General features: G+C 39.4%; 1 protein-coding gene and 1 non-coding gene across 3 annotated transcripts in view; both read right to left on the bottom strand.

The window, feature by feature from the left end:
• Positions 1-25,212, bottom strand: part of GLDC (glycine decarboxylase) — an 89,602-nt gene that overhangs the window by 27,962 nt on the left and 36,428 nt on the right. Inside the window, exons 9-17 of one of the 2 annotated variants that reach the window (XM_061425320.1) lie at positions 23,559-23,664; positions 22,216-22,355; positions 21,026-21,106; positions 18,556-18,653; positions 17,990-18,074; positions 17,775-17,816; positions 16,668-16,810; positions 12,345-12,407; positions 69-144 (exon numbers count right to left, since the gene is read on the bottom strand). In XM_061425320.1, the coding sequence (XP_061281304.1) occupies positions 69-144; positions 12,345-12,407; positions 16,668-16,810; positions 17,775-17,816; positions 17,990-18,074; positions 18,556-18,653; positions 21,026-21,106; positions 22,216-22,355; positions 23,559-23,664 (834 nt within the window). The remainder of the gene's footprint in view (positions 1-68; positions 145-12,344; positions 12,408-16,667; positions 16,811-17,774; positions 17,817-17,989; positions 18,075-18,555; positions 18,654-21,025; positions 21,107-22,215; positions 22,356-23,558; positions 23,665-25,212) is intronic. The other variant, XM_061425321.1, reaches the window with a different exon arrangement.
• LOC133253578 (U6 spliceosomal RNA) lies at positions 23,371-23,477 on the bottom strand. The gene has a single exon (XR_009738353.1). It is a non-coding gene; the product is annotated as a U6 spliceosomal RNA (small nuclear RNA).

Below are 25,212 nucleotides of genomic sequence, written 5' to 3'. Positions count from 1 at the left end.
GGGACCCTAAAGTTGAACCCACTGCCCTCCCCGCACCCCACTCCAGTGGTAAGCACGTTGACGCTCACCGTTCTGTGTGTCTCTCCTTTCGCATCTAAGTAGGCTCGGATAGAGGCCAGCCCGGCGTATTCCCCCTGGGCTCCGCTGCAAAGACACGAAGAAAAGGGTCAGAGCTTTATGCCTCTCTGCCTTCATGTACTCATTCAGTATTCGTCAGGTACGGGCTGTATGTTCACCAACATGTGACACAAAGTCCCTCCTAGAAAACAGTAAGCTCGCCTAGGACCCCTGAATGAGCCTAAAGCCTTGAACAACCAGAACAACACCTGGTCTGTGCACTATAGCTCACCCATTCCTACTCAGAGATGGGATTTCAACTCTCACTCAGGACCATACATCTAAAAAAAAATCATTTTCATTATGGAAAGTTCCAAAACTGTGCAAAAGTAGAGAGAAGAATGTAAGGGACCACCACATTGTGCCTATTATCCAGCTTTAAAAATTAAAAGATTATGGTCAATCTTGTTTCTACCTATATCCCTCACTAACCCTCTCACTCTGAACTAGATTATTGTGAAGCAAAACTCAAGCATCATATCATTTCATCAATTCAAACTTCAATATGTATCTTTCAAAGATAAGAATTATTTTTTAAAATATAATTGCAATTATCACACCTAAAATGAGGAACAATAATTTCTTAATATCACTAAATATTTAGTCAATGATCCGATTATACGGCAAAGGAATTGTACATTGAGTACAATTAATTGAGTGTAATTGAGTGTGGTACCATTCCCGACAGACTCGGGTCAGCTTTCCTAAGCCCCACATACTCACGGCAGCTAGAGGCTGGCCATACCCATCTCAGCAGTCCTTGAAGGCACCACTTTTAGAGCACACTTAATGACTAACATTCCAGGGAGGGGTGCTGAGTCAATCATAAACTGTTACTTAATGTTCTCAGTACTCTCTGCAGGAAGGAAAGGAAGTGAGTAATAGGTTTTTTAATCCCATTCAAAATGCATGTTTCCTCCATTTCAAAAAATTACACCATCTTTTGACTCTGTGGAAGGCCCAGTGGTTTTGGCACCCATCCCTCCTGGTCACCCCGTAATAATGAGATCATACTCTAAAAAAGAACAAGCTTAAGAATAAACTAGATAATTGTTTAATTTCTAAATGAAAAGCTAAGCTTGAGCCCTAGAAAACATTTTTTGAGAAAATGGTGGGATAGAACCAGCTGAATTTGAAATATCTGCAAACTAGTACAGGGACATTGATGGCTCGGTGTCAGGAGATGGCAGAATTGACGATTTAGGGCTCAGCATGAGAAGAGGACAGAGCAGAGGAAAACATCTGGAGGTGCAAGGCTTGGGGTCTGGCTGAGGAATAAAGCAAAGTGGTGAATCCAAAGTGTGAATCCACCCACCACAGTGTGGGTGCCACAGAGCAACAGAAGAGACTAGATGAGCTAAGGAATAATGATAAGTGTAAGCTGCTCCAGAATTAAGCACTTCCTATTTGCCAGGCACTATGGTGCATAGACAAAACACAGGTAAATGAGAACCATTATTGCTGTCACCACGAAGCATTTTATATATTTTTTTTTGACCTCAGGAAATGTATAGACTAGTATTATGCATGGAGCAGCTCTGCAATAAATGTTTAGTCAATCTGTTCAAAACTGAGTTCTTCTTCAGTCCAGACAACATTAATGTCATCATTTCGCCCATGGAAAAGGACTTCAACAAACGGACTTTGTCTCTACTCAATACTCTGTAATGGAATATTTGGAAAAAGAATTTTTTTAAAAAGTGGATATATTTACATGTATAACTGATTCACTTTGATGTATAGTGGAAACTAACACATTGTAAATGAACTATACTCCAATAAAAATTTAAAAATGGATTTTGTATTTCCTTCTGTGTTTTTCTCATGACTTCTACTCATCTTGTGTTGGAAGATCAATCAAAGAAGGAAAGAAGAGACTGGAGCTAGGAGCCAGTAATCTAAGAGAAAGGCAGTATGCCAAAGACTTGATCAGAAATGCTGGATGTTTTCTGGCTTAGATACTCTTAAAATCAGTCATGTTCCAAAAAAGTGCAAAGATATATTCTAAATCCTACACAAGGATTATTCCTGGGGTACTATGAAAATAAAGGGAATTATTAGTGCCACCTGTTGGTGAAAAAGCATTATGAACAGTATCTGCTTATCTGCATAACCCAGACTGAGAACTCATCAGAAAAGTACTACATGTGGAAGGGCAGCTAGGATAGTGGTTTTCTGACACCTATTCAAAACCAAGGGATTATACTGCATAGCACAGGGAACTCGATTCAATACTCTGTAATGGCCCAAATAGGAAAAGAATCTTAAGGGTGACCCACTTTGCTATAAACCCAAAACTAACACAACATTGTAAATCTACTATAAAATAAAAATTAAATTTCTGCATGGTTTTTAAACTTATGAAAAAGTTAACATAGAACCCATTTTGCATGACTGCAGAATATGCTACAATTCATGACTTAGGGTGAATCCTAGAAGTCACCCAAATTCAAGCTGAATTATACTATTCATGAACTGAGAAAACAGTAGCATGTTTTATTTATAATAGTCAAAGTGGGATGTTGTATTGATACAAGTCAAAAGGTATTAAAAATGTGCTCTAGAGAAAATGATCATGTTATGTATGGATCATAACTGAAAATTTAGGTGCTTATAATTTCAGGTTTATACATTTTTTTAATTATTCTTGTTTTAATTTTCTCTAGATATCCTTCAGAAAATCATTAAATAGGTCAACACATCATTGTAGCTCACACACCAATGGCCACATTTAATGTGCAGTTTCAGAGAAGTTTTCTTTTAAGCTGTCTATTAGTCAGTGGGCCTATTTTATTTGTAACAACATCTGAAATTCTTAAGTTTTCTACACGATGTCCCTAAAAAATATTACATTTAAAAAGACATTTTTGTGAAAAAGATTTTTTGAGTGATAAACTGTAAATTTAAATATGAAGTGAATTCCTTCCCATCTATAATATCTAACACCTAGCCCATTGCAAAAACTGAAACATTTGGAAGCTAAAATATGCATTATTATCCAATGAAACCAAGATTTTTGTAGATATAAGATTATTCTAAAATTTATATGTAAAGACAAAGCAACTGAAATAGCATTCTGAAAAAGAAAAAAGAGGAATCAGTCCTGCTTCTAATGTCAAAGCTCTCCTTGACCTGATGTCCCTTTTCAAGTAGTTAGACAACAAGCTCCTCTGGATCTTAGTCTCCATCCGTCACATGGGGATAATGCCACCCAATTTACAGATGAATTTAAAATTAGTATTATAAAAGTAATACATTCTGATTTTTTAAAAACTTCATCAATGAAAAAAGGGATGAAGCTTAAGGTAAAAAAAAAAAAAAAAAAGCCCCTAATTCTTACCAGTTTTACTCCCTCAAAAGAAGCACTATTCCTAATTTCTTGTGATACATAATGTTTTTTGTTTGTTTTTTACTGAAGGATAGTTGCGTTATAGAATTTTGTTTTCTGTCAAACCTCAACATGAATCAGCCATAGGTACACATATATCCCCTCCCTTTTGGACCTCCCTCCCATTTCCCTCCCCATCCCACCCCTCTAGGTTGCTACAGAGCCCCTGTTTGAGTTTCCTGAGTCATACAGCAAATTCCCACTGGCTATCTATTTTACATATGCTAATTAAGTTTCCACATTACTCTTTTCATACATCTCACCCTCTCCTCCCCTCTCCCCATGTCCATAAGTCTATTTTCTATGTCTGTTTCTCTATTGCTGCCCGGTAAAATTCTTCAGTGCTACTTTTCTAGATTCTGTATATGTGCATTAGAATACGATATTTATCTTTGTCTTTCTGACTCACTTCACTCTGTATAATACGTTCTAGGTTCATCCATCTCATCAGAACTGACTCAAGTGTGTTTCTTTTTATGACTGAGAAATATTCCATTGTGCATATGTACCACAACTTCTTTATTCATTCATTCATCTGTCGATGGACATCTAGGTTGTTGTAATGGGCATCTAGCACTATTGTAAATAGTGCTGCAATGAACAGTGGGATACACGTGCCTTTTCCAGCCCTGGTTTCCTCAGGGTATATGCCTAGGAGTGGGATTGCTGGGTCATATCATATGGTGGTTTTATCCTTAGTTTTTTAAGGAATCTCCATACCATCTTCCATAGTGGCTGTGTCAATTTATATTCCCATCAACAGTGCAAGAGAGTGCCCTTTTCTCGATACCCTCTCCAGCATTGTTTGTAGACTTTTTGATGATGGCCATTCTGATCGGTGTGAGGTGATATCTAATTGTAGTTTTGATTTGCATTTCTCTAATACTGAGCGATATTGAGCATCTTTTCATGTGTTTGTTAGCCATCTGTATGTCTTCTTTGGAGAAATGTCTGTTTAGGTCTTTTTCCTGCTTTTTGATTGGGTTGTTTGTTTTTCTGGTATTGAGTTGTATGAATTGCTTGTATATTTTGGAAATTAATCCTTTGTCAATTGCTTCATTTGCTATTATTTTCTTCCATTCTGAGGGTTGTCTTTTCACTTTGCTTATAGTTTCCTTTGCTGTGCAAAAGCTTTTAAATTTAATCAGGTCCCACTTGTTTACTTTTGTTTTTATTTCCATTACTCTAGGAGGTGAGTTATAGAGGATCTTGCTTTGATTTATGTCACTGAGTGTTTTGCCTATGTTTTCCTCTAAGAGTTTTATAGTTTCTGGTCTCACATTTAGGTCTTTAATCCATTGAGTTTATCTTTGTGTGTGTTGTTAGGAAGTGTTCTAATTTCATTACATGTAGCTGTCCAGTTTCCCCAGCACCATTTACTGAAGAGGCTGTCTTTGTCCCATTGTATATTCTTGCCTCCTTTATCAAAAATAAGGTACTCATAGGTGCATGGGTTTATTTCTGGGCTTTCTATCTTGTTCCATTGGTCTATATTTCTCTTTCTGTGCCAGCACCATATTGTCTTGATGACTGTAGCTTTGTAGTATAATCTGAAGTCAGGAAGATTAATTCCTCCAGCTCCATCCTTCTTTCTCAAGACTGCTTTGGCTATTCAGGGTCTGATCACAGCTTCAATTTCAGTGCTTGTGACTGGGTTGTCCATAATTTCTATTTCTTCCTGGTTCAGTCTTGGAAGGTTGAACTTTTCTAAGAATCTGTCCATTTCTTCCAGGTTATCTGTTTTATTGCCATATAGTTGTTCATAACGGTCTCTTATAATCCTTTGTATTTCTGCACTGTCTGTTGTAACCTCTCCTTTTTCATTTCTACTTTTGTTGATTTGATTCTACTCTCTTTTGTCCTTGATGAGTCTGGCTAAAGGTTTGTCAATTTTGTTTATCTTCTCAAAGAACCAGCTTTTAGTTTTATAAATCTTTACCATTGTTTCTTTCATTTCTTTTTCACTTATTTCTGCTCAGATATTTATGATTTCTTTCCTTCTACTAATTTTGGGTTATTTCTGTTCTTCCTTTCCAGTTGTTTCAGGTGTAAAGTTAGGTTGTCTATTCGATATTTTTCTTATTTTTTGAGGTAGGATTGTATTGCTCTAAACTTCCCTCTTAAAACTGCTTTTGCTGCATTCCATAGATTTTGAGTTGTCATGTTTTCATTGTCATTTGTTTCTAGAAATTGTTTGATTTCCTTTTTGATTTCTTCAGTAACCTGTTGGTTATTTAGAAACATGTTGTTTAATCTCCATGTGTTTGTGTTTCTTACAGGTTTTTTTTCTTGTAGTTGAAGATGCTTGATATGATTTCAATTTTCTTAAATTTATTGAAGTTTGACTGTGACCCAAGATGTGGTCTATCCTGGAGAATGTTCCATATCCACTTGAGAAGAAAGCATATTCTTCTGCATTTGGATAGAATGTCCTGAAGATATCAATGACATCCATCTCATCTAATGTATCACTTAAGATTTGTGTTTCCTCATAAATTTCCTGTTTTGATGAGCTGTTCATTGGTGTGAGTGGGGTGTTAAAGTCTCCTACTGTTATTGTGTTACTGTCAACTTCTCCTTTTATGTTTGTTAGTGTTTGTCTTATGTATTGAGGTGCTCCTATTTGGTTGCATAGATATTTACAATTGTTATGTCTTCCTCTTGGATTGATCCTTTGATCATTATGTAGTGTCCTTATCTCTTGTAATTTTCTATATTTTAAGGTTTATTTGTCTGATATAAGGATTGCTACTCCAGCTTTCTTTTGCTTCCAATTTGCATGGAATCTATTTTACCATCCTCTGACTTTCAGTCTATATTTGTCTTTAGGTCTGAAGTGGGTTTCTTATAGACAGCATATATATGTCTTATTTTTTTTAATCCATTCAGCCAGTCTGTGTCTTTTGGTTGGAGCATTTAATCCATTTACATTTAAAGTAGTTATTGACATATATGCTCCTATTGCCATTTTTTTAATTGTTTGGGTTTGATTTTATAGATCTTTTTTCTTCTTTTGTATTTCTTCACTATATAAGTCCCTTAAACATTTGTGTAAAGCTGGTCTGGCGGTACTGAATTCTCCTTAACTTTTGCTTGTCTGAAAAGCTTTTGATTCCTCCATCAATTTTGAATGAGATCCTTGCCAGGTACAGTAATCTTAGTTATAGATTTTTCCCTTTCAGTACTTTAAATATATCCTGCCATTCCCTTCTGGCCTACAGAGTTTCTGCTAAAAGATCGGCTGTTAAATGTATGGGGTTTCCCTTGTATGTTACTTGTTGCTTCTCCCTTATTGTTTTTAATATTCTTTGTGTTTAGTCTTTGTTTGTTTGATTAGTATGTGTTTTGGCATGTTTCTCCTTGGGTTCATCCTGTATGGGACTCTTTGCCCCTCTTGGACTTGACTATTTCATTTTCCATGTTGGGGAAATTCTCAACTATAATGTCTCCAAAAATTTTCTCATACCCTTTTTTTTCTTCTTAGTCTTCTGGGACCCCTATAATTCAAATCTTGGTATGTTTGATATTGTCCCAGAGGTCTCTGAGACTGTCCTCAGCTCTTTTCATTCTTTTTACTTTATTCTGTTCTTTAGAAGTTATGTCCACCATTTTATCTTCCAGCTCACTGATTCAATCTTCTACTTCAGATATTCTGCTATTGATTCCTTCTAGAGTATTTTTAATTTCAGCAACTGTGTTGTTTGTCTCTGTATGCTTATTCTTTAATTCTTCTAGGTCTTTGTTAATTGATTCTTGCATTGTCTCCATTTTGTTTTCCAGGTTTTTTTTTTTTATCACTTTTACTATCATTATTCTGAATTCTTTTTCAGGTAGTCTGCCTATTTCTTCTTCATTTATTTGGACTTCTGTGTTTCTAGTTTGCTCCTTCATTTGTGTAGTATTTCTCTGCCTTTTCATTAATTTTTTAACTTATTGTGTTTGGGGTCTCCTTTTCCCAAGCTTCAAGGAAAGTTGAACTCTTTCCTTGAAGAAGGTTGAATTATTTCCTCCTTTTGGTTTCTGCCTTCCTGAGGTTGGTCCAGTGGTTTGTGTAAGCTTGGTATAAGGTGAGATTTGTGCTGAGTTTTTGTTTGTGTTTGTTTGTTTTTCCTCTGATGGACAAGGCTGAGTGAGGTGGTACTCCTGTCTGCTGATGATTGGGTTTGTATTTTTGTTTTGTTTGTTGTTTAGATGAGGCGTCACGCACAGGGTGCTACTGGTGGTTGGGTGATGCTGGGTCTTGTATTCAAGTGGTTTCTTTCGTGTGAGTTCTCACCATTTGGTACTTCCTAGGGTTAGTTCTCTGGTATTCTAGGGTCTTGAAGTCAGTGCACCCACTCCAAAGGCTCGGGGCTTGATCTCTATTGCCTGCAGTTAGTTGTTGTGGTCTTGATAAGTTGATGAATGAAAAGAACCCGAGGTCTTGCAAGGTCCTCTTCAGGAGAACATTGAGAAGGACCAGAACCCTGTCCTGCCTGCATGTGAGGTCCACAGGAGTGGCCTTCTCGGAGGAACTGGACATTTCACAGGACCATGACTCTGCAAAAGGCTTGCAGAACCACACTGCGCTTGGGAGCCAGAGTATGAAGACCACATGAAGTGTCTTGTGACAAATAATGTTTTGATGTTCAACATTTTAATGCCAAACTATCCTCGTTAAACCCTTCTTTACTTTAAAAATACCATCCTCAAGTAGTTAGGAATAAAAAAAAATGACCCAAGTGAAATGTTAGCTAAGAAACTGACATTATGGTAAAACTAATCACAGTAGAAGGATTAACAAAACAGCTACTGTGTCAAAATGATCTGAATCAGTACACGGCAACCTCAGAGGACCACTCTCAAGAAAACATGATAAAGTGAGAAAACATGGTAAACAGGCAGGATAAAGAGGATATGCTTCCATACCTCAGAAGGAATTCAATCAAACTCTCTGTTGCATAACTCAAATATTCCCAACAGTATCTAGGTCTCTGCTTCAAATACCTTTAAATAAAACCCCCTCAATATGTTCTTACCAATCTCTATCTAATTTGACATAAATTATAAATTCTATGCTTAACCTTTGAATTCTGGGCAAAAAACATCTGGATGGATCTAGCCAACCTAACCTTTCTGATATCTCAAGAGCACCTTAAAGCAGTGGTTTTCAAGCTCAACATCCCCAGATATCCCTGGGGGACTAGGGAGAAATATAAAGTCTTGGCTCACACCCCAAGTGTACTGAATCAGAATTCTAGGGGTTCAGCCAAATGCAAGAACCATCCCTCGAATGAACTGGTTCAAAATTGGGAAGGGAGTACATCAAGACTGTACATTGTCACCCTGCTTATTTAACTTCTATGCAGAGTACATCATGTGAAACGCTGGGCTGGATGAAGCACAAACTGGAATCAAGATTGCCAGGAGAAATATCAGTCACCTCAGATAATGCAGATGACACCATCCTTATGGCAGAAAGTAAAGAGGAACTAAAGAGCCTCTTGATGAAAGTGAAAGAGGAGAGTGAAAAAGTTGACTTAAAACTCAACATTCAAAAACTAGGATCATGGTATCTGGTCCCATCACTTCAGGGCAAATAAATAGAGAAAAAATGGAAACAGTGGCAGACTATTTTCTTGGGCTCCAAAGTTACTGGATGATGACTACAGCCACGAAATTAAAAGACACTTGCTCCTTGGAAGAAAAGCTATGACAAACCTAGACAGCATATTAAGTAGTAGAGACATCACTTTGCCAACAAATGTCTGTATAGCCAAAGCTATGGTTTTTCCAGTAGTCATGTACGGAGAGAGAGTTGGACCCTAAAGAAGGCTGAGCATCAAAGAATTGATACTTTCAAACTGTGGTGCTAGAGAAGACTCTTGAGAGTCCCTTGGACTGCAACGAGATCAAATCAGTCAATCCTAAAGGAAATCAACCCTGAATATTCTTTGGAAGTACTGATGCTGAAACTGAAGTGTCAATACTTTGGTCACCTGATGTGAAGAGCCAATTCACTGGAAAAGACGCTGATGCTGGGAAAATACTGAGGGCAGGAAAAGAAGGGGGCATAAGAGGATGAGATGGTTGGATGGCATCATTGACTCAATAGACTTGGGTTTAAGCAAACTCCACGAGATAGTGAAGGACAGGGAAGCCTGGGGTGCTACAGCCCATGGAGTCACAAAGAGTCAGACACAACTAAATGACTGAAGAACTACAACAACCCCTCCAAAACCTTACAAATTGCAAAAAATCCAAATATACTCTTGAGAGTCAAGAAACTGGGGAGAAGAGATCCTTCTCATTGCTTTATATTTCCCCCAAGATGGCTCTTTTCATCCTTCATCTTCTTTCTCTTTCTAGCAGTCCGAGTATCTCCCTGGAATATCAGTCACTCATCAGAGAGGGTCTCTGATATCTGGCCTCCCAGAGCTCTCTGTAGGGCAGGGTTCTGAAGCTGCACTAGGCCCACTAGGAAAATGAAAGTAAAAGCTGCTCAGTCATCTCTGACTCTTCCCAACCCCATGGACTATACAGTCCATGGAATTCTCCAGGCCAGAATACTGGAGTGGGTAACCTTTCCCTTCTCCACGGTATCTTCCCAATCCAGGGATCGAACCCAGGTCTTCCGCTCTGCAGGTGAATTCTTTACTAGCTGAATCACAAGGGAAGCCCTAGGCCCTCTAGGAAAGCAAGTCAGAAATGATCAATGACATGTCTGCTCAATGACACTGACCATGAACTTAGGAAAGAAGGGGAGGGAGATGGCCAATATCAAGTGTTTGATGCTCTTTGTTGTCCATGGTGGCTCAGATGGTAAAGAATCCGCCTGCAATGTGAGAGACCTGGGCTTGATCCCTGGCTGGGGAGATGCCCTGGAGGAGAAAATGGCAACCTACTCCAGTATTCTTGTCTGTAGAATCCCCATGGACAGAGAAGCCTGACAGGCTACAGTCCGGGGCCGGGGGCGGTGTCACAAAGAGTCGGACACAACTGTGTGACTAAGCACAGCATACAGTGATCTGCACACCACAGTCATGATCTTGTGATCATGACTTAGCCTTCAAAGGCCAGTTTTAAAGTTCACTCCACTGGAAGATATGAGTCATCTAACTAAACCTCCTTCTTTGGGGTTCCTCCAGGGCAACACACTTTCCAACCCAATAATGTACATTAGAATCACCTAAGGGCTTTTTAAACACTCAGTGAGCCTGGGTACTGCCCCTGGAGGAGATTCCAATGTAGCTAGTTTACAGGTGGGGAGGACATGGCTCCCCACGTAATTCTAATATAAAGCCAGGACTGAAAGCCCTGCAGCCCTGTGGTTTTCACGGTGTGGTAGCCAAACCAGCACATCAGCACCATCCAGGATTATATTAGAAATATGAATTCTCAGGCCTCAATCCAGACTTATTAGATCAGAAACTGTGGTGGTGGGGCTGAGCAATTTCACAAGCCCTACAGGTGATTCTCATGTATAATCAAGTTGGAGAGTCATTGAGTGTGTCCTGTTTACATCTCGTTTAAGAACCTTACCAGGAGGAGATTCCAGGAAAGTAACTGCTAGTTCCATCTACACTCAAGATCACAGTTCGCAGTTTTTAAAGACAAAAACAACTTCCGCACTATTATAAGCCAAGTAAGTGAATAATAATTCCAGCTTGTCTTTCACTTTAGATATCCATGGAAGGTGTTAATTACTGTTTATGTCTGCCTCAAATAGTACATCATAATTCTAACCTAGCAGTTCCCAGAGTATTTATTTGTGTGCTGCTGAATGATTTTCAGAGTGTCACCGTGGTATGGGGAGCAAGCTGAAGCAAGCTGTCCTGGGCACAGTAAGAAATGGAAAGGTAATTAAATATTATTTGGTTATGTTCTCCACCAAGCTGGAAATACTCTCTAGGTTCATAGACTGAGCAAATAAATAAGAGAAATGGGAACAAGTTTCTTGACATTTGTGTTTTAAGTTCTTTAAACAACTTTGGGATCTAACTGTTGCAGGAAATAGACCAAGTGAAGGCTTGGCTACTCGAAGCAAAGATTTCATGCCACAGTTTATGGTTATAAAATCCTTCATCATCCACATTTATCAGCCATACCTCAATGAAATCTCAGTCAAATCAAGAAGGCAGTGTTCCTTGCTTGCTGTACAGGAGACAAAACTACACCTAGCTCTAGGGAGGAAGCCACATAACAGAGCTCTGGGGACCTGACATATTCCGGGTGCTAACCTTTCCTTTACGCTGCTGGTTTCCCCTCAGAAAAAAAAATACACTGAAGAGAAAGGCCATATGGCAGCCTCCATCCAGGCAGGAACTACTAGCAAAAGAGAGAATAAATGCCTTCTGTGAGCGTAACACCGGACTGCGCCGGATTGGAAGACATTATGAGGGCCCAGGAGTGGAGTCCAGCAGAGTCATCAGGAAAACATGCAGAAACACTCAGGTTTATGCCTGAAAATTGCAGTTCTCCTGCTTAGGCATTTTAGAACCGTAGAGTTGCACTTCGAGTCCACTTGATGTTAAATATTCCTCTATTCTACAGAGCTTGGCTCTTTTTCCCTTTGTTGCAAGCCTGCCTCATTTTGTTTGAGTACTGCATTGCTGCAAAGGAAGACAGGTGGTCTGCCTCAACCCCAGGGCAGGTTCCCCTGAGATCAGGAGTGCCAGAGTGAAAATGAATCTGTAAGCATCTTATTAAGAATTTAAGTGTTTTGCCATATGCATGTCCCCCACAATAAAAATAACATTTTTGAATTGTATTAAAAATATATATCATGATTTTTAAAAAAAATTTAGTAATATAAAATACCATAAAGACAAAAAGTAAATATCATTTGAAATTCTATCACCTTGAGATAATTATTTGGGTGTCCATCCTTTGATCCTCTTTCCATCTATGCCTCTGCATAGATCTGTAAAACAGTATGGCAGTCCCTCAAAAAATTAAACATAGAATTACCATATATCCAATAATTTCATGTCTGGGTATACATCCAAAAGAACTGCTAGGGCTCAAATAGTTATTTGTACACCAGTGTTCACAGCAGCATTATTCCCTATAACCAAGAGGTCAAAGCAAACCAAATGTTCACTGATGGGTGAATGGATAAACAAAATGTGGTATATGCATACAATGGAGTATTATTCGGCCTTTAAAAACGAGAGACATTCTGACATGCCACAACATTGTTGAACTTTGAAGATCTTATGCTAAATAAAATAAGCCAGATAGAAGGACAAATATTGTATGATTCATTCATATGATGCACCTAGAGTAGCCAAGTTAATAGTGACAGAAGGTAGAATCATGGTTGCTAGGGGCTGGGGTACGGGCTAAGTGAGGAAGTATTGCTTAATGGGTACAGAATTTCGATTTGGGAAGGTAAAGAAGTTCTGGAAATGGATGAAGTTCTGGAACTTGATGGTTTTACAATGATGTGAAGGTAATGAATGCCATTAAACTTGACAGTTAAAAAACAGGTAAAATAATAAATTATGCTCTGGATATTTCACCACAATGAAAAACTAAGGTAGAAAATATTTTAGGAAGTAGCAGCTGATGCTATTTCCTAAAAATTATGCCATACTTACCTTTTAAATATCATGCAGTAACAAAAACTGAAGGGAAACATATTCAGATTCTAAACTTTCAGTGACTGGACTCTAGAACTATATAGACACATTAACCAATTCCAACTAGTCAGGCATAATAAAAGCACCAGGAAATGGTCCCTTGATAATAAGAGATTACTAAGCCCCCTGTTTTACAAGTGTAACTTCGGTGGCTAACATGGTACACTGAATTCTTTTTCTGTGCAGAGTGGTCAAGAAACTTGTGTTTCTTCTTACAGTAACTATAAAGCTTACATTGGCCCCTGAGATTTCACTAGCCAGCAGTAAATCGTGACGAACTAAACTGTAAGTAGTTGGTACTGTGGTAGACTGACTCTGAGACCTGGAACACAGAATTATAAGACCTGGGAAAAAAAACTACCACAAATAAACCAAGATGGAGGCTGTAGTAAGCTAAAAATAAAATCATTCACATACAATACGTGGTAGATGCCTTTCTCTTTTCCCGAATGAGACATCAAATTTCCTAACTCACTGGAAACATAGCCCCTGTATTTTCCCAACAAAGAAGGAGGCATTTCCCCATCTGTCACAGCAGCCTCTGCTTAGGACCAGAAATATCTACTAAGCTTCAAAGGAGCCTCTGTAACTCTGAAGTCAGCTCTTGGAAATGGGTGGTGTGTCCAGGAAGTTCTGAGCTGGAGAAGGCATCACTGCCCAGAACTACAAAATAATAATGATTTCTTTTCCTCCTCCATGGAAAATGGGGTCTCACTGGCAATCATACAAATGAGGAGAGTAAGAGAGAGAAAGAGCATCAGGTTAACTGAGGAGAAGAGAGAAACTTGTAAGATGATGGTTCTCAACCTTGGCTGCAAGCTGGAATCACCTGGGGGTTCTTAAAGAAAAACCCATGTGTGCATCCCTTCCCTCCTCGTACTCTTTCCCCATCAAGATGTTGATTCTATCTGGGACTGTGAGCTGAACAAAAGGATTTTTTATAGACTCATCATATAAGTCTAGTTTCCAGCCCAGGCCTAGGAACCACTGCTTTACAAAAGGAGAACCTCCTCATCCTTCAGTCAGTCTTCTAGAGACTCTTCAGAGGACCTCAATTTTTTGCAAGAGCTAATGATTTAAAACATGTTAAAGTGGTCCTGCAAAATAGCTCTCCAATAAGACACAGAAGATGTGATCATATTCCATCACTAGAGGGCAGTTTCTTCATTGTCAATACTTAATTAAGGTACTGCCTCACGTGAATTCACTCAGGTTCCTCTCGTAAAAAAAAAAAGCTGCATGATGATTTTTTAATGAAGGTATACTACCACCTGACTTTCATAAACGTCAGTTCCGTCCTATTCATGAAATGGGTGTTTGAGAGTCTAATATTAAAAAGGTTTTGTGTCCTTTTATTTGTCACATGCCCTCTTCCTAAAGGGTTTGTATTGTATGGGATATGTTGTTTTCATAAAGTGTACGGCTCTGCTGTTACCTATGTTACCAAAACAGGAGGGAAGGTGTGATAGTATCTGACTAAGATCTGATTACTTTCTGTCTCAGAAAGTGAGCCGATAAATTGGCTCAGTTTTAAAATCACTTGATTTTTTAATCTTGAAATAGAAATTTGGCATTTCTAACAAGCTTCTAGGTGATGCCAATGTTGTGACTGCTGGTGGAGAAACCACACTGAGTAGTGGGAGGTAGAGAAGCTGGGGGCAGACACAAGATTCCTCTTCTGAAGATATCCTCAGATGTTGATGACATGTCTGCCTGCCATTCTATTCCCATGAAGACAGAAAGACCACAGATCCAGTGGATCCAAGCTGGATATGCATCAGAATCATTTGGTTGCTTCTTAAAAGCAAAGATTTTTAGTCTCAACCCCTGAAAACCAGTAGGTCTCGAAGAGGGCCCAGGAATTTATATTTTTTAACAAGTACCCAGGAGATGTTATGATGTCCTTCTGTTTTTGTTGTTGTTTTCATGTTTAAAGGCAAATGTATTCCATTCCTTTCCATGCAAAACATAATAAGGTATCTTATATGCTTGTTGTTTCTTTTCCAAATGAAGTTTGGAAACTTGATTTGGAGCCTCCAAATAAGTCTGGATCCTCCAACCTTGGAGGATCCACTCATCCTCTACAGAGAGCCATCTTATACAATGTTCTGCTAAGCATCTTACATAGGAGAGACTTGCTGACTAGTTAAGAGGTTTGTGCTGGGAGAAGAGCTAATGTCTACCGTCTCTTCTGTTACCATCAAGCTCACAGAAGGGCCATTGTCAACTTGTATCAAAAGATGCCTACAGAAACCATTCAGAGAGTCCATGGCAGGGAGGAAGGCACCAGACAAGAGATTTGCTCTTCTATGATTGGGTCAAGAGTCTCAAAGTTTCCATTAAGTCCTAGTCTCCAAAGCCATGCGTAGTTAGTTACTTCCACTGCATTCTGTTGGAGCAGTCACAAACTTCCACTCAGATACAAGAGGGACTGTAGACCCCAGTACTCACTGGGAGGAGTGTCAAAGTCACACTTGACTGGCCACTACATTTCTGTGAGCTTGCCTGTTTTTGAAAATCACTTTTGCTCAAAATTTTTTATTTTACAGAGACTAAGGCCAGAAAAGGGGAAAGGATCTTTCAAGGTTATTGACATAACAAACTAGGATCCAGACTCTCCTGGTCCTACTAGATTGAGGCATTGCTGCTTATAAGGAGCTCAATTCTGATTCTTAAACGGTAAGATGGATGTAGCAACTACCTTTCAAAGATGGCCACAGTGAACCAGGATTTTCCACATTCACAACCACATGTTGGCCCCTTCCACATTTAATTTGGGCTGCCCTAAATTTTTCCAGTGGTCATGTATGGATGTGAGAGTTGGACTGTGAAGAAAGCTGAGCGCAGAAGAATTGATGCTTTTGAACTGTGGTGTTGGAGAAGACACTTGAGAGTCCCTTGGACTGCAAGGAAATCCAACCAGTCCATTCTGAAGGAGATCAGCCCAGGGATTTCTTTGGAAGGAATGATGCTGAAGCTGAAACTCCAGTACTTTGGCCACCTCATGCGAAAAGTTGACTCATTGGAAAAGACTCTGATGCTGGGAGGGATTGGGGGCAGGGGGAGAAGGGGACGACAGAGGATGAGATGGCTGGATGGCATCACCGACTCGATGGATGTGAGTTTGAGTAGGCTCCGGGAGTTGGTGATGGACAGGGAGGCCTGGCGTGCTGCAATTCATGGGGTCACAAAGAGTCGGACATGACTGAGTGACTGAACTAAAGTGAACTGAAAATGCTATGACGGATAGAATGCTCTGGAAGGGATGCTGTGTAACTCCAGAGGCTGAGCCTGAAAAGGCTTGCAGCTTCCACATCCTTCCACCTTGGAACACCCCACTTTGAACCCAGACCCAATTCTGTGAGGGAGCTTCAGCAACCACTGGAGAGGTCCACATACTCAACTGGACTCCAAGCCAGCAGCCATCACTACCTGCCCAGCTCTGAAAATGAGGCCACTTTGGATCGTCTAGTCATCCATCCCAGGGGGTATTATACTACAAAAGATAACTAAAAAGACAGAAGAAGAAATCCCTTTACCTGTTAGGCTGGAAAGAGATTCGATCGTAGCCAGTGAGTTCACACAAATCCTTCTCAAGTTCTCGGAAAAGCTGCTGGTACCCTTGAGCTTGGTCCAGAGGCACAAAGGGGTGGATGTTTGCAAATTCTTTCCATGTGATAGGCTGAAGAGCAAGAGGAGAAAGCATATGCATATGTATACATTGTAATAGTAATAACAATACTAACTTTAATAATGATGATAACGATGATAGCAATGGCTAACACAGAAATTGCTTACTATGTGTCAGGCACTAATCTAAGCACTTTAAATAAATTCATTCATTTAACTCTTACCGCAATCTTATAAAGTAAGTACTATTACTGTCTTCATTGTACAAGTGAGTCACAGTGGCCCCGGAAAGGGCACTTACACAAAAATATAACCTTTTCCTATTTTTTGAGGAACAAAAAGGCCCCCAAATTGATTTATATCCATGAAACTCAATGAGTTGTTTCAAGCATGGTTTATTCAAACTCTTGCATAGCATATATATTATTCTTTTTTTCATTAAGCAGAACAAAAAGCCAACATAAAAGTAAATGAAGAAAATCCTATTATAATAGAAAATGATTTTCTTTTCCTAATGTGATTTGTCATGTCAGAATAATCCTATAGAAAAAAAAAAATAAACATGCTGGCCTAGTACAGATACTTACCAAACACCACAGCAGGATACAAAAACCTTCTGTTGATACAAGGAATAAATTAAAACCTCAATCTCAACCCTTTGGGACCGAGAAATGATTTATAGAAAGCTTAATTCCACCTGAGCTTAACAACTACAAATTGATAAAAGCTTTTAACATGGCAGATTTAAAAGGGAGTCTGGGGTAGGAGAGGTAGGAAGACATAAATGCTATATTTTTACTTATTTTAACATTTAAAAATAATTTCAGTCATAAATGTAAATGATCAGGTTGTGATAAAGTTAGGGTTTCTGCCAAGATTGTTTAAGAGTGAGGTAAGGGATTTCTAAAGTAGTTATTAATCACAGTCCCAGTGGCAGCTTCTCTCATTATCTACTTATGCACAAGCCAAGACACTGCTTCTGGTAAGTCCCCTCTTAATAGACATGACCTACTTACCGTGAGTTCAGATGAACTGTTGAGCTTCATGGTACAGGACCCCTTTAAGAAGCACAGCCAAAGTGTATTACGTTAGTGACTTCCTATGTTCCATCTCATCAGTCCTCCCATCTCCCTGAAAGGCCAACCATTCACCTCTCTTGCAGCATATTAGGTGTGACCCAAAGAGGTGGAATCAGGGTGGGGTGGGGAATGGAAATAAAGGCAGTAATTACCAGTGGAATCATGCTATGCACAAGGGAAATGTCTTTGTTTTCCAATCTCTTCATGTATCGGACAATATTTGTTTCTGAGTGATAGCTGTGAACATAGAACACAGGGTTTAGGCCAATATAATTAAATAAGAGCCCACACACATCTTTCTAAAAGGTTAAGATACACTGAGATCTACCTTCAACATACAGGTCAAATTAGGCCATGAGCAACATGCCCACAGAGTATCAGAGAGAGAGCATGGACCACCCCCCACAGACCACAGAGGATTCCCTAGGACAAGAAGCTGCCCATGGGCATGAGAGAAAGGGCTGGAAAGAAGACGCTGCTGAGTCCCTGGGTATGATCTTCAGCCTGGCAACCTCACATCCAAACTCCCATCTTATCAGGAGTAGAATTATGGGTTATGGTACCCAGGAAGCAGAGCCATCAGGAAATATGATGTGCTTTGTGCCCAGGTTAGAACTGGGATTTAGCAGTTACTCAGGCTGAACCACAATAACTGTATTGTAGTGGAAGCCACTATCCACTGTGCTCCCAATGCAGAAGTCACACAAGCCACACAAACCTGTTGAACACTTGATGTGTGAGGAATGGGCTAGTCCTCTTGAAGGCAGTCCCTAGAATACCTCTCCGCTCCTCACCCATGCTTTCAGCAACCAGCTCCTGCACGGAGAGATCACAGACACTGAAGCGCGGAAATCAGGCCTGGAACCACATGCGAAGCAGGCTTCCATTAAGCATGTGTTGTGATAGAGCACCGGAAATTCCCTACCACCCAACCTCCCACCCCCCATCAGGGACATGTGGCATGGTGCAAAGACAGAGGTCAGGGTCATGCAGTGTGGCAAATTCTTCAAAATACCATGTTTAAGTTCCATTGAACTTAGCGACAGTAAATAGAAGCTGTACAATTTTTACTGCCAAAACAAAAATTGACATCTCCTGCATGTTCCATGGATAATGAAGCAAGTTACAGTAAATTATTTTAAAGGGCTATCTAAAAATTTACTATGATAAAGCTCAAGTAAGGATTCTTATCTGACACTGCTCTTTTGTCTTTGAGAACAATTCTAATAAAATACAAATGTCAAGGCCATTCAGTAGGATAAGGAACAGGCTCTTCAACAAATGATGCTGAAAAAACTGGATAGACACATGCAAAAGAATGAAATTGGACCCTTATCTTGCACCATACACAAAAACTAATTCAAAATGGATTAAGGACCTAAATCCACAAGCTAAAACTATGATATCTGGGACTTCCCTGGTGGCCCAGTGGCTAAGACTCCACGCTCCCAATGTAGAGGGGCCCAGGTTTGATGCCTGGTCTGGGAACTGAATCCCACATACTGCAGCTAAAGATTTCCACATGCTGCAACTAAGAACCAGTGTGCCAAAATAAATAAATTAAATATTAATAAATAAAAAAAATAAAATTACAAAACTCTTAGAAGAAAGTATAGAGGCAAATCTGCATGACCTTGGATTTGGCAATGATGTCTTTATGACACCAAAAGCATGAGCAACAAGAGAAAAAAATAGATAAAAGTGTACTTTTGTGCATTAAATGGCACTATCAAGAGGATTAACAGACAACCCACAGAACAGGGGAAATATTTGCAAACTATATGTCTGATAAAATATCCAAAACATATAATTAGATACATGGCTTGCTCCTCATTCTTCTCCAGGCTGATAGAATGGCTCTCTGGAGCCCTCAGTGGGTATTCCCTAAATTCCTCAAATGCATGGAACAAATACTGTGATTAAATTTAAATTAATTGTGGAATTCTAGAGGGAGGATACTTATTCAGTTTTGCTTATTAATTAGTTTAAAAGAGAACAGTGTAATACTTCTTTGATAATTTACATTTGTTTTCTGATTTGAAGTCAGGTCTCAAAGAAAACTTAGACAACCAGAACAGCACTGATAAACACTCTGGAACCTATTTCTGCTTCCTTTCATTGGTTCATTTAGCAAATATTTATTGAGTGGCTCTTATGCTATAAGCCTTGCAGAGTGTTGTGATTAACACCTTGCTACAGATGTAGGTAGCTACTGATGCCTCTCTTCCATGTCACAGAATCTCATCCTCACATGTCCCAGCTATTTCATCATTTTAGAAACCAACTCAGTCACCCCACACTGCTTCTAGTTCTCATGTTCTCTCTCTCCTCCTAGCCTTTGTGGCGGCTTTTCCCAGCATCTGGAACACCTGTAGCTCCATCCTCCTTCTCCGCAATTATGTCTGGATAGCTCCTACTTATCTTTCAGGTCTCCACTTAAGAGAACTTCTTCTGAGTCTTGGTGAGAAGCCCCTCCTCTGTGCTCATCACAGACAGTGCTCATCATAATACCTCACCTAGACTGCATTCTTGTGCTTGTTCAGATCCTCAACAGACTAGAAGCTCCATAAGGGCAGGAAATATGTCTGATGTAGCACTATCCTGGGGATGTAACAACTTCCCTGGTGGCTCAGACGGTAAAGCGTCTGCCTACAATGCGGGAGACCTGGGTTTGATCCCTGGGTCGGGAAGATCCCCTGGAGAAGGAAATGGCAACCCACTCCAGTACTCTTGCCTGGAAAATCCCATGGACAGAGGAGCCTGGGAGGCTACAGTCCATGAGGTCACAAAGAGTCGGACACAACTGAGCGACTTCACTTTCACTTTCACTCTGGGGACATAACACATAGTAACGACCTGGCACATATTAGGTCAGTTTTCCCAGAATCAACATAACCAAGATGTAAACGCTATGAAGCTTTGTATTAGGAATAGCTTCAATTAAGTACGATTAACAGTCCTTCCCACTAACCTGTCTAATCAGTCCTGGCTGGGGCCCAGAGCAGTGACCTCTAACTATCAGCAGTCATGGGAGCAAGAGAAAAATCAGTAGTTTAATTTTAACAGCAGGCCACCAAGGTCATTCCTGGGCCCCCTCTCCCTCACAACTCAGGCCCACAAGAGGCAAGGTCATCTCTGACATCTCCCCAGAGAGTCCTTATGAGGAGTGTGTATTTTAATTTACTTACTGCAGACGACTCACAGCCGAAGATCCACAACAAGTCATCCAGATCTTTTTCATTGACTGTTTCATCAAGAGAAATACCAAGCTATAGAAATGAAAATGAAAGGGAAAACATCAGCTCTAAATGTCAAGATCAGGGCTGACATAAAAAGGAATGAATTTGAGGAAGTTGTAGTGAGGTGGATGAACTTTAAGAGACCGTCTTACAGAATGAAGTCAGAAAGAGAAAAATAAGTATCTTATATTAACGCATATATATGGAATTTAGAAAAATGGTTGTGATAAACCCCTTTCAGGGTAGGAATACAGATGCAGACTAGAGAATGGGCTTGTGGACACAGAGCAGCAAGGAGAGGGTGGGATAAACTGAGAGAGGAGCTCTGACATATATACACTACAACGTTTAAAATAGATAACTAGTGGGAAGATGCTGTATAGCACAGAGAGCTCAGCTCAGTGCTCTGTAATGATCTAGAGGGGAGGGATGGCGGGGTGAGGTGGGAGGGAGGCTCACAAGGGAGGGGATATATATACACTTATGGCTGATTCATGTTGCTGAACAGCAGAAGCCAACACAACACTGTAAATCAATTATCCTCCAGTTAAAAATAAGCTTTAAAAAAAGAACTGAACACACACACACACACACAAATCAGGGCTGAAACTCTAATAAGAGAAGTCCAAGGGGAGAAATTGCTGGACAAAACTCTCCATTGTCCTAAAAAAACAGAATATCATTATGTCCAGGTTGACTCTTTGGCAAAGCAGTCTAGTCCAGTCCCAAACTCCACAAGATCCAGAGTTTTACAGCCACATCTGAACTCGTCTGAGGGCTGCTGGGCACCCCTTTTGGTACTAGATAAGCTCACCATTTTTTTCCCTTAACTTGCCTCATCTTATTGCTTATCATAGCCTTTACCTTGAACAGTCATATTGTGAATAAAGGAGTAGTGTGAGCAAAATATGTGCCTAAGAGTTCCATGTATGAAAACACAACACCTTAAGGAAAGTTGACAATGAATTACCATTTAAAAAGTCACAGCGTTCCAAACTGGAAATGAAAATTGTTTACAAAGAAACAGATTGCGCCCAAAGGTCCAATACTGAGATCTTTTTTAAATAAAAAGATATTTTAATGAGGAAAGTCATGAAAATTTATAGAATTTGTAAAATGAAACTGAAAGTCTGACTTACGGTGCCATCCTCAAAGAGCCGAATATTTATTTGTCGCTGAGTGGCCCTGCCCAAGACCTCCTTCACTGAGCAGCCACACTGAATCTTCAAAGTGTCAAAGAACAAGTCATGCTGGAGTTGGTGCCCGGCTCGCTTGAGACCTAGACAAAACAGGAGAGCCACCGGTCTCTACAGAGAAACCTGACCTTCTGCCCCAGACACTTCACAGAGAACTGAAGGGTAAATCCTACTAACAGTCTGTTCCGGTCATACCCAGAGATTTGGTTGCTGCTTTCAAATTTTAAAAAATTAAATATTCACTATTATGCTGTAGAAAGTTGTGAAATACATATAAAAATGGAGGAAAAATCACCATAATTACCATCCACTAGTAACTAATGGTTACTTTTTGGTACAGATTCCTCTGTATCAGATTCCTCCCAGATTCCTCTGTACAGATTCCTCCCAGAAGGGTGTATATGTATGTGTTTCTATTTGTAATATATCACATATATATACTTCTTTATCCTGAAAAAAGTATTTAACATATCATGAACACTTGGCTTTTCAATAGATCAAAACCCCCATCATTATTTTTAATGGCTATATAATATTAAAACTTAAATTGTGTACCATAATTTTAACTAATTACTTATTACTGGACATTTAGGCTATTTCCAAGATTGTAATATTGCAAATAATGTTTCAGTGGAAACCCTTTACATCCTTATCTGATTATTTCCTTTAGAAACATTCCTAGAATTTCTGGATCAAATTGTAGACACTTTTTAAGTTTTTGATACAAATTGTTTAAGTGCCCTCATAAAAGTCATACCAATATCAGTATTCTTTTTTAATCTTTGCCAATGTAATGGGAGAAACATTATTTTATTCTTTAAATTTACATTTATTTAATTAATAGTGAGGTTGAAATTATGTATGTTCATTTGTGTGCTTTCTTTTAAAATTACATTTAATGTCCTTTGCTCAGTTTTTTCTCAGGGTGTTCATCCTTCTTGTATATGGGGTCTGGGGGAAAAAGCAAAAGCAAAAGCTCAGTATACTAAATATACTAACACTCAGTCAATCACAGATGCTGAAAATATTCTTCCCAGGTTTTTATCTGACTTTTTATTTTGCATGTGACATTGGCCATGCAGTGAGTTTTTTTTTTTTTTTAATATGGAACGCTTCACGAATTTGCATGTCATCCTTGCGCAGGGGCCATGCTAATCTTCTCTGTATCGTTCTAATTTTAGTATACGTGCTGCCGAAGCGAGCACTGCAGTGAATTTTTAATTTTACTTATTCACAATTATCAGTCTTGTTACAACCAAAATTTTTAAAATAGACAACTGACTCACCTTCAGACAAAATCAAAGTGGCATTATGTACCCTCCGAGCAATATGTTCCAGCCCATGGGACCCATGGTAGATTGCAAACATCACAGCCATATTCGCCAAGAGAGCCTAAACAAAGAGCATTTAAAGAATGATGTTCAGCAATGTGATAGAAGACAGATACTGAAACTGAAAACAGGGACTAAGCAAAATGATCAGACTTCCTGCCTTCTCTATGCAGTTGGGAACCATTTATAACCTGCCTGCCATCTAAGGTGCCTTAGAGTCACTACACTAAACCTTTGAATGTGACCATTAATAAGAGGTTCCATTCACGCAACATAATTTTGTCATTTGTAAAGGGGTAATCAGACTGCCATCAGATATGTGATATTTAACATTGGAAAACAGTGGAACAAAGACCTCAGGGGAACAAAATGAGATCTAAGAATTTTAGGCTCAATAAAATGGTTCTTCAAAGATAAAAGCAACAAAAATTTTCAAACACACAAGAACTCAGGGAGCATAATTCTCTTGAAGTCTCAAATAAAGCACTAAAAACTGAATTGCGGCCAACCAAGAGGTGAATGGTAAATTTACAGCAAAGGACCACCAAAGATAAAAATGCAGGACACAGAGAATAAAACCAAAATGAGATGGCAGGAGATATATTAGAAAGGGAAAACCAGAACCTACGGCTTATTTCCTGCTGACAGTAAGGTCACCTTCTCAGGTAAGTTATCTCTTTTGACTGTTGATTGAGGTTTCACAGAAGTACTTACAGGGATGTATCCTAGTGTGATACAAAATGGGAAAGAACAGGCATTGAATCTCTCAGAGATTTGGGGAAGGAGTCCAGCATAGGGAGCAAGGAAGGGACCACTGTGATGGCACCTTGGATCATGGAGAAGGATAAAACGAGGGTGGCTTGGGTCAGATACCAAAATGAGTGCCAACTTGGGGGAAAATAATGGAGGCCCACCTCCTGATTCTCCTCCTTCTGGCTCTTTCTCTCACCTGTCTACCTTCTAACCATGCAATATCATCCATGGTATCTGATCCAAACGGGTGAGGTAGGAGACTCCTCATTTGCTTTAGTCCATTCAATTCTCCCACATCTCCTAACATCTCATCAGTCCAGCATCACAGTCTTTCTGAAGTTTCCAGTCCCACTAATGTTACTTTTGTCCTAACATACTAGGTCAGCAGTTCAAGATCCACCTTTATGGCCAATCATCCCAAGGTGGGAAGGGGCACTTCATGAAGTAGAAACACTACCCAGCTGAGAAACATAGTGCTTTGAAGTTGGATGATGTTCAGTATCAGATCTATTGTGTTAGGTACACTTTTCCTCTGTGAGGCTGCTAAAAGGAATATCTCTGTGGCAACTTCTAAACAAGAAAGAGTTCTTGAAAAATGTCATAAAGTGAAATCAGAGTCAGTAAAGAAAATGAGGAAAAGAAGACATCAGAGAACACAGCAGTAGGCTTTCTTGGACCAAATCTCAGAGACAGTACTGACACTCTTGTGGACTCCATGTAACAATTAGAAATAAATACGGAGGAATCACAACACCTTATAGCTACAGAGAGTGCATTTCTGAAGTAAAATATCCATAGAATAGAGTATCATGGCTCGTGGCTATGCTGCCTGGAAATAAAAACTCAGCCTAGAGTT

This window comes from Bos javanicus, chromosome 8 (assembly GCF_032452875.1).
Source record: "Bos javanicus breed banteng chromosome 8, ARS-OSU_banteng_1.0, whole genome shotgun sequence".
Classification (NCBI taxonomy): Eukaryota; Metazoa; Chordata; class Mammalia; order Artiodactyla; family Bovidae; genus Bos; species Bos javanicus.
The sequence above is the reverse complement of the archived record's forward strand: the minus strand, read 5'-3'. Positions and strand labels throughout refer to the sequence as shown.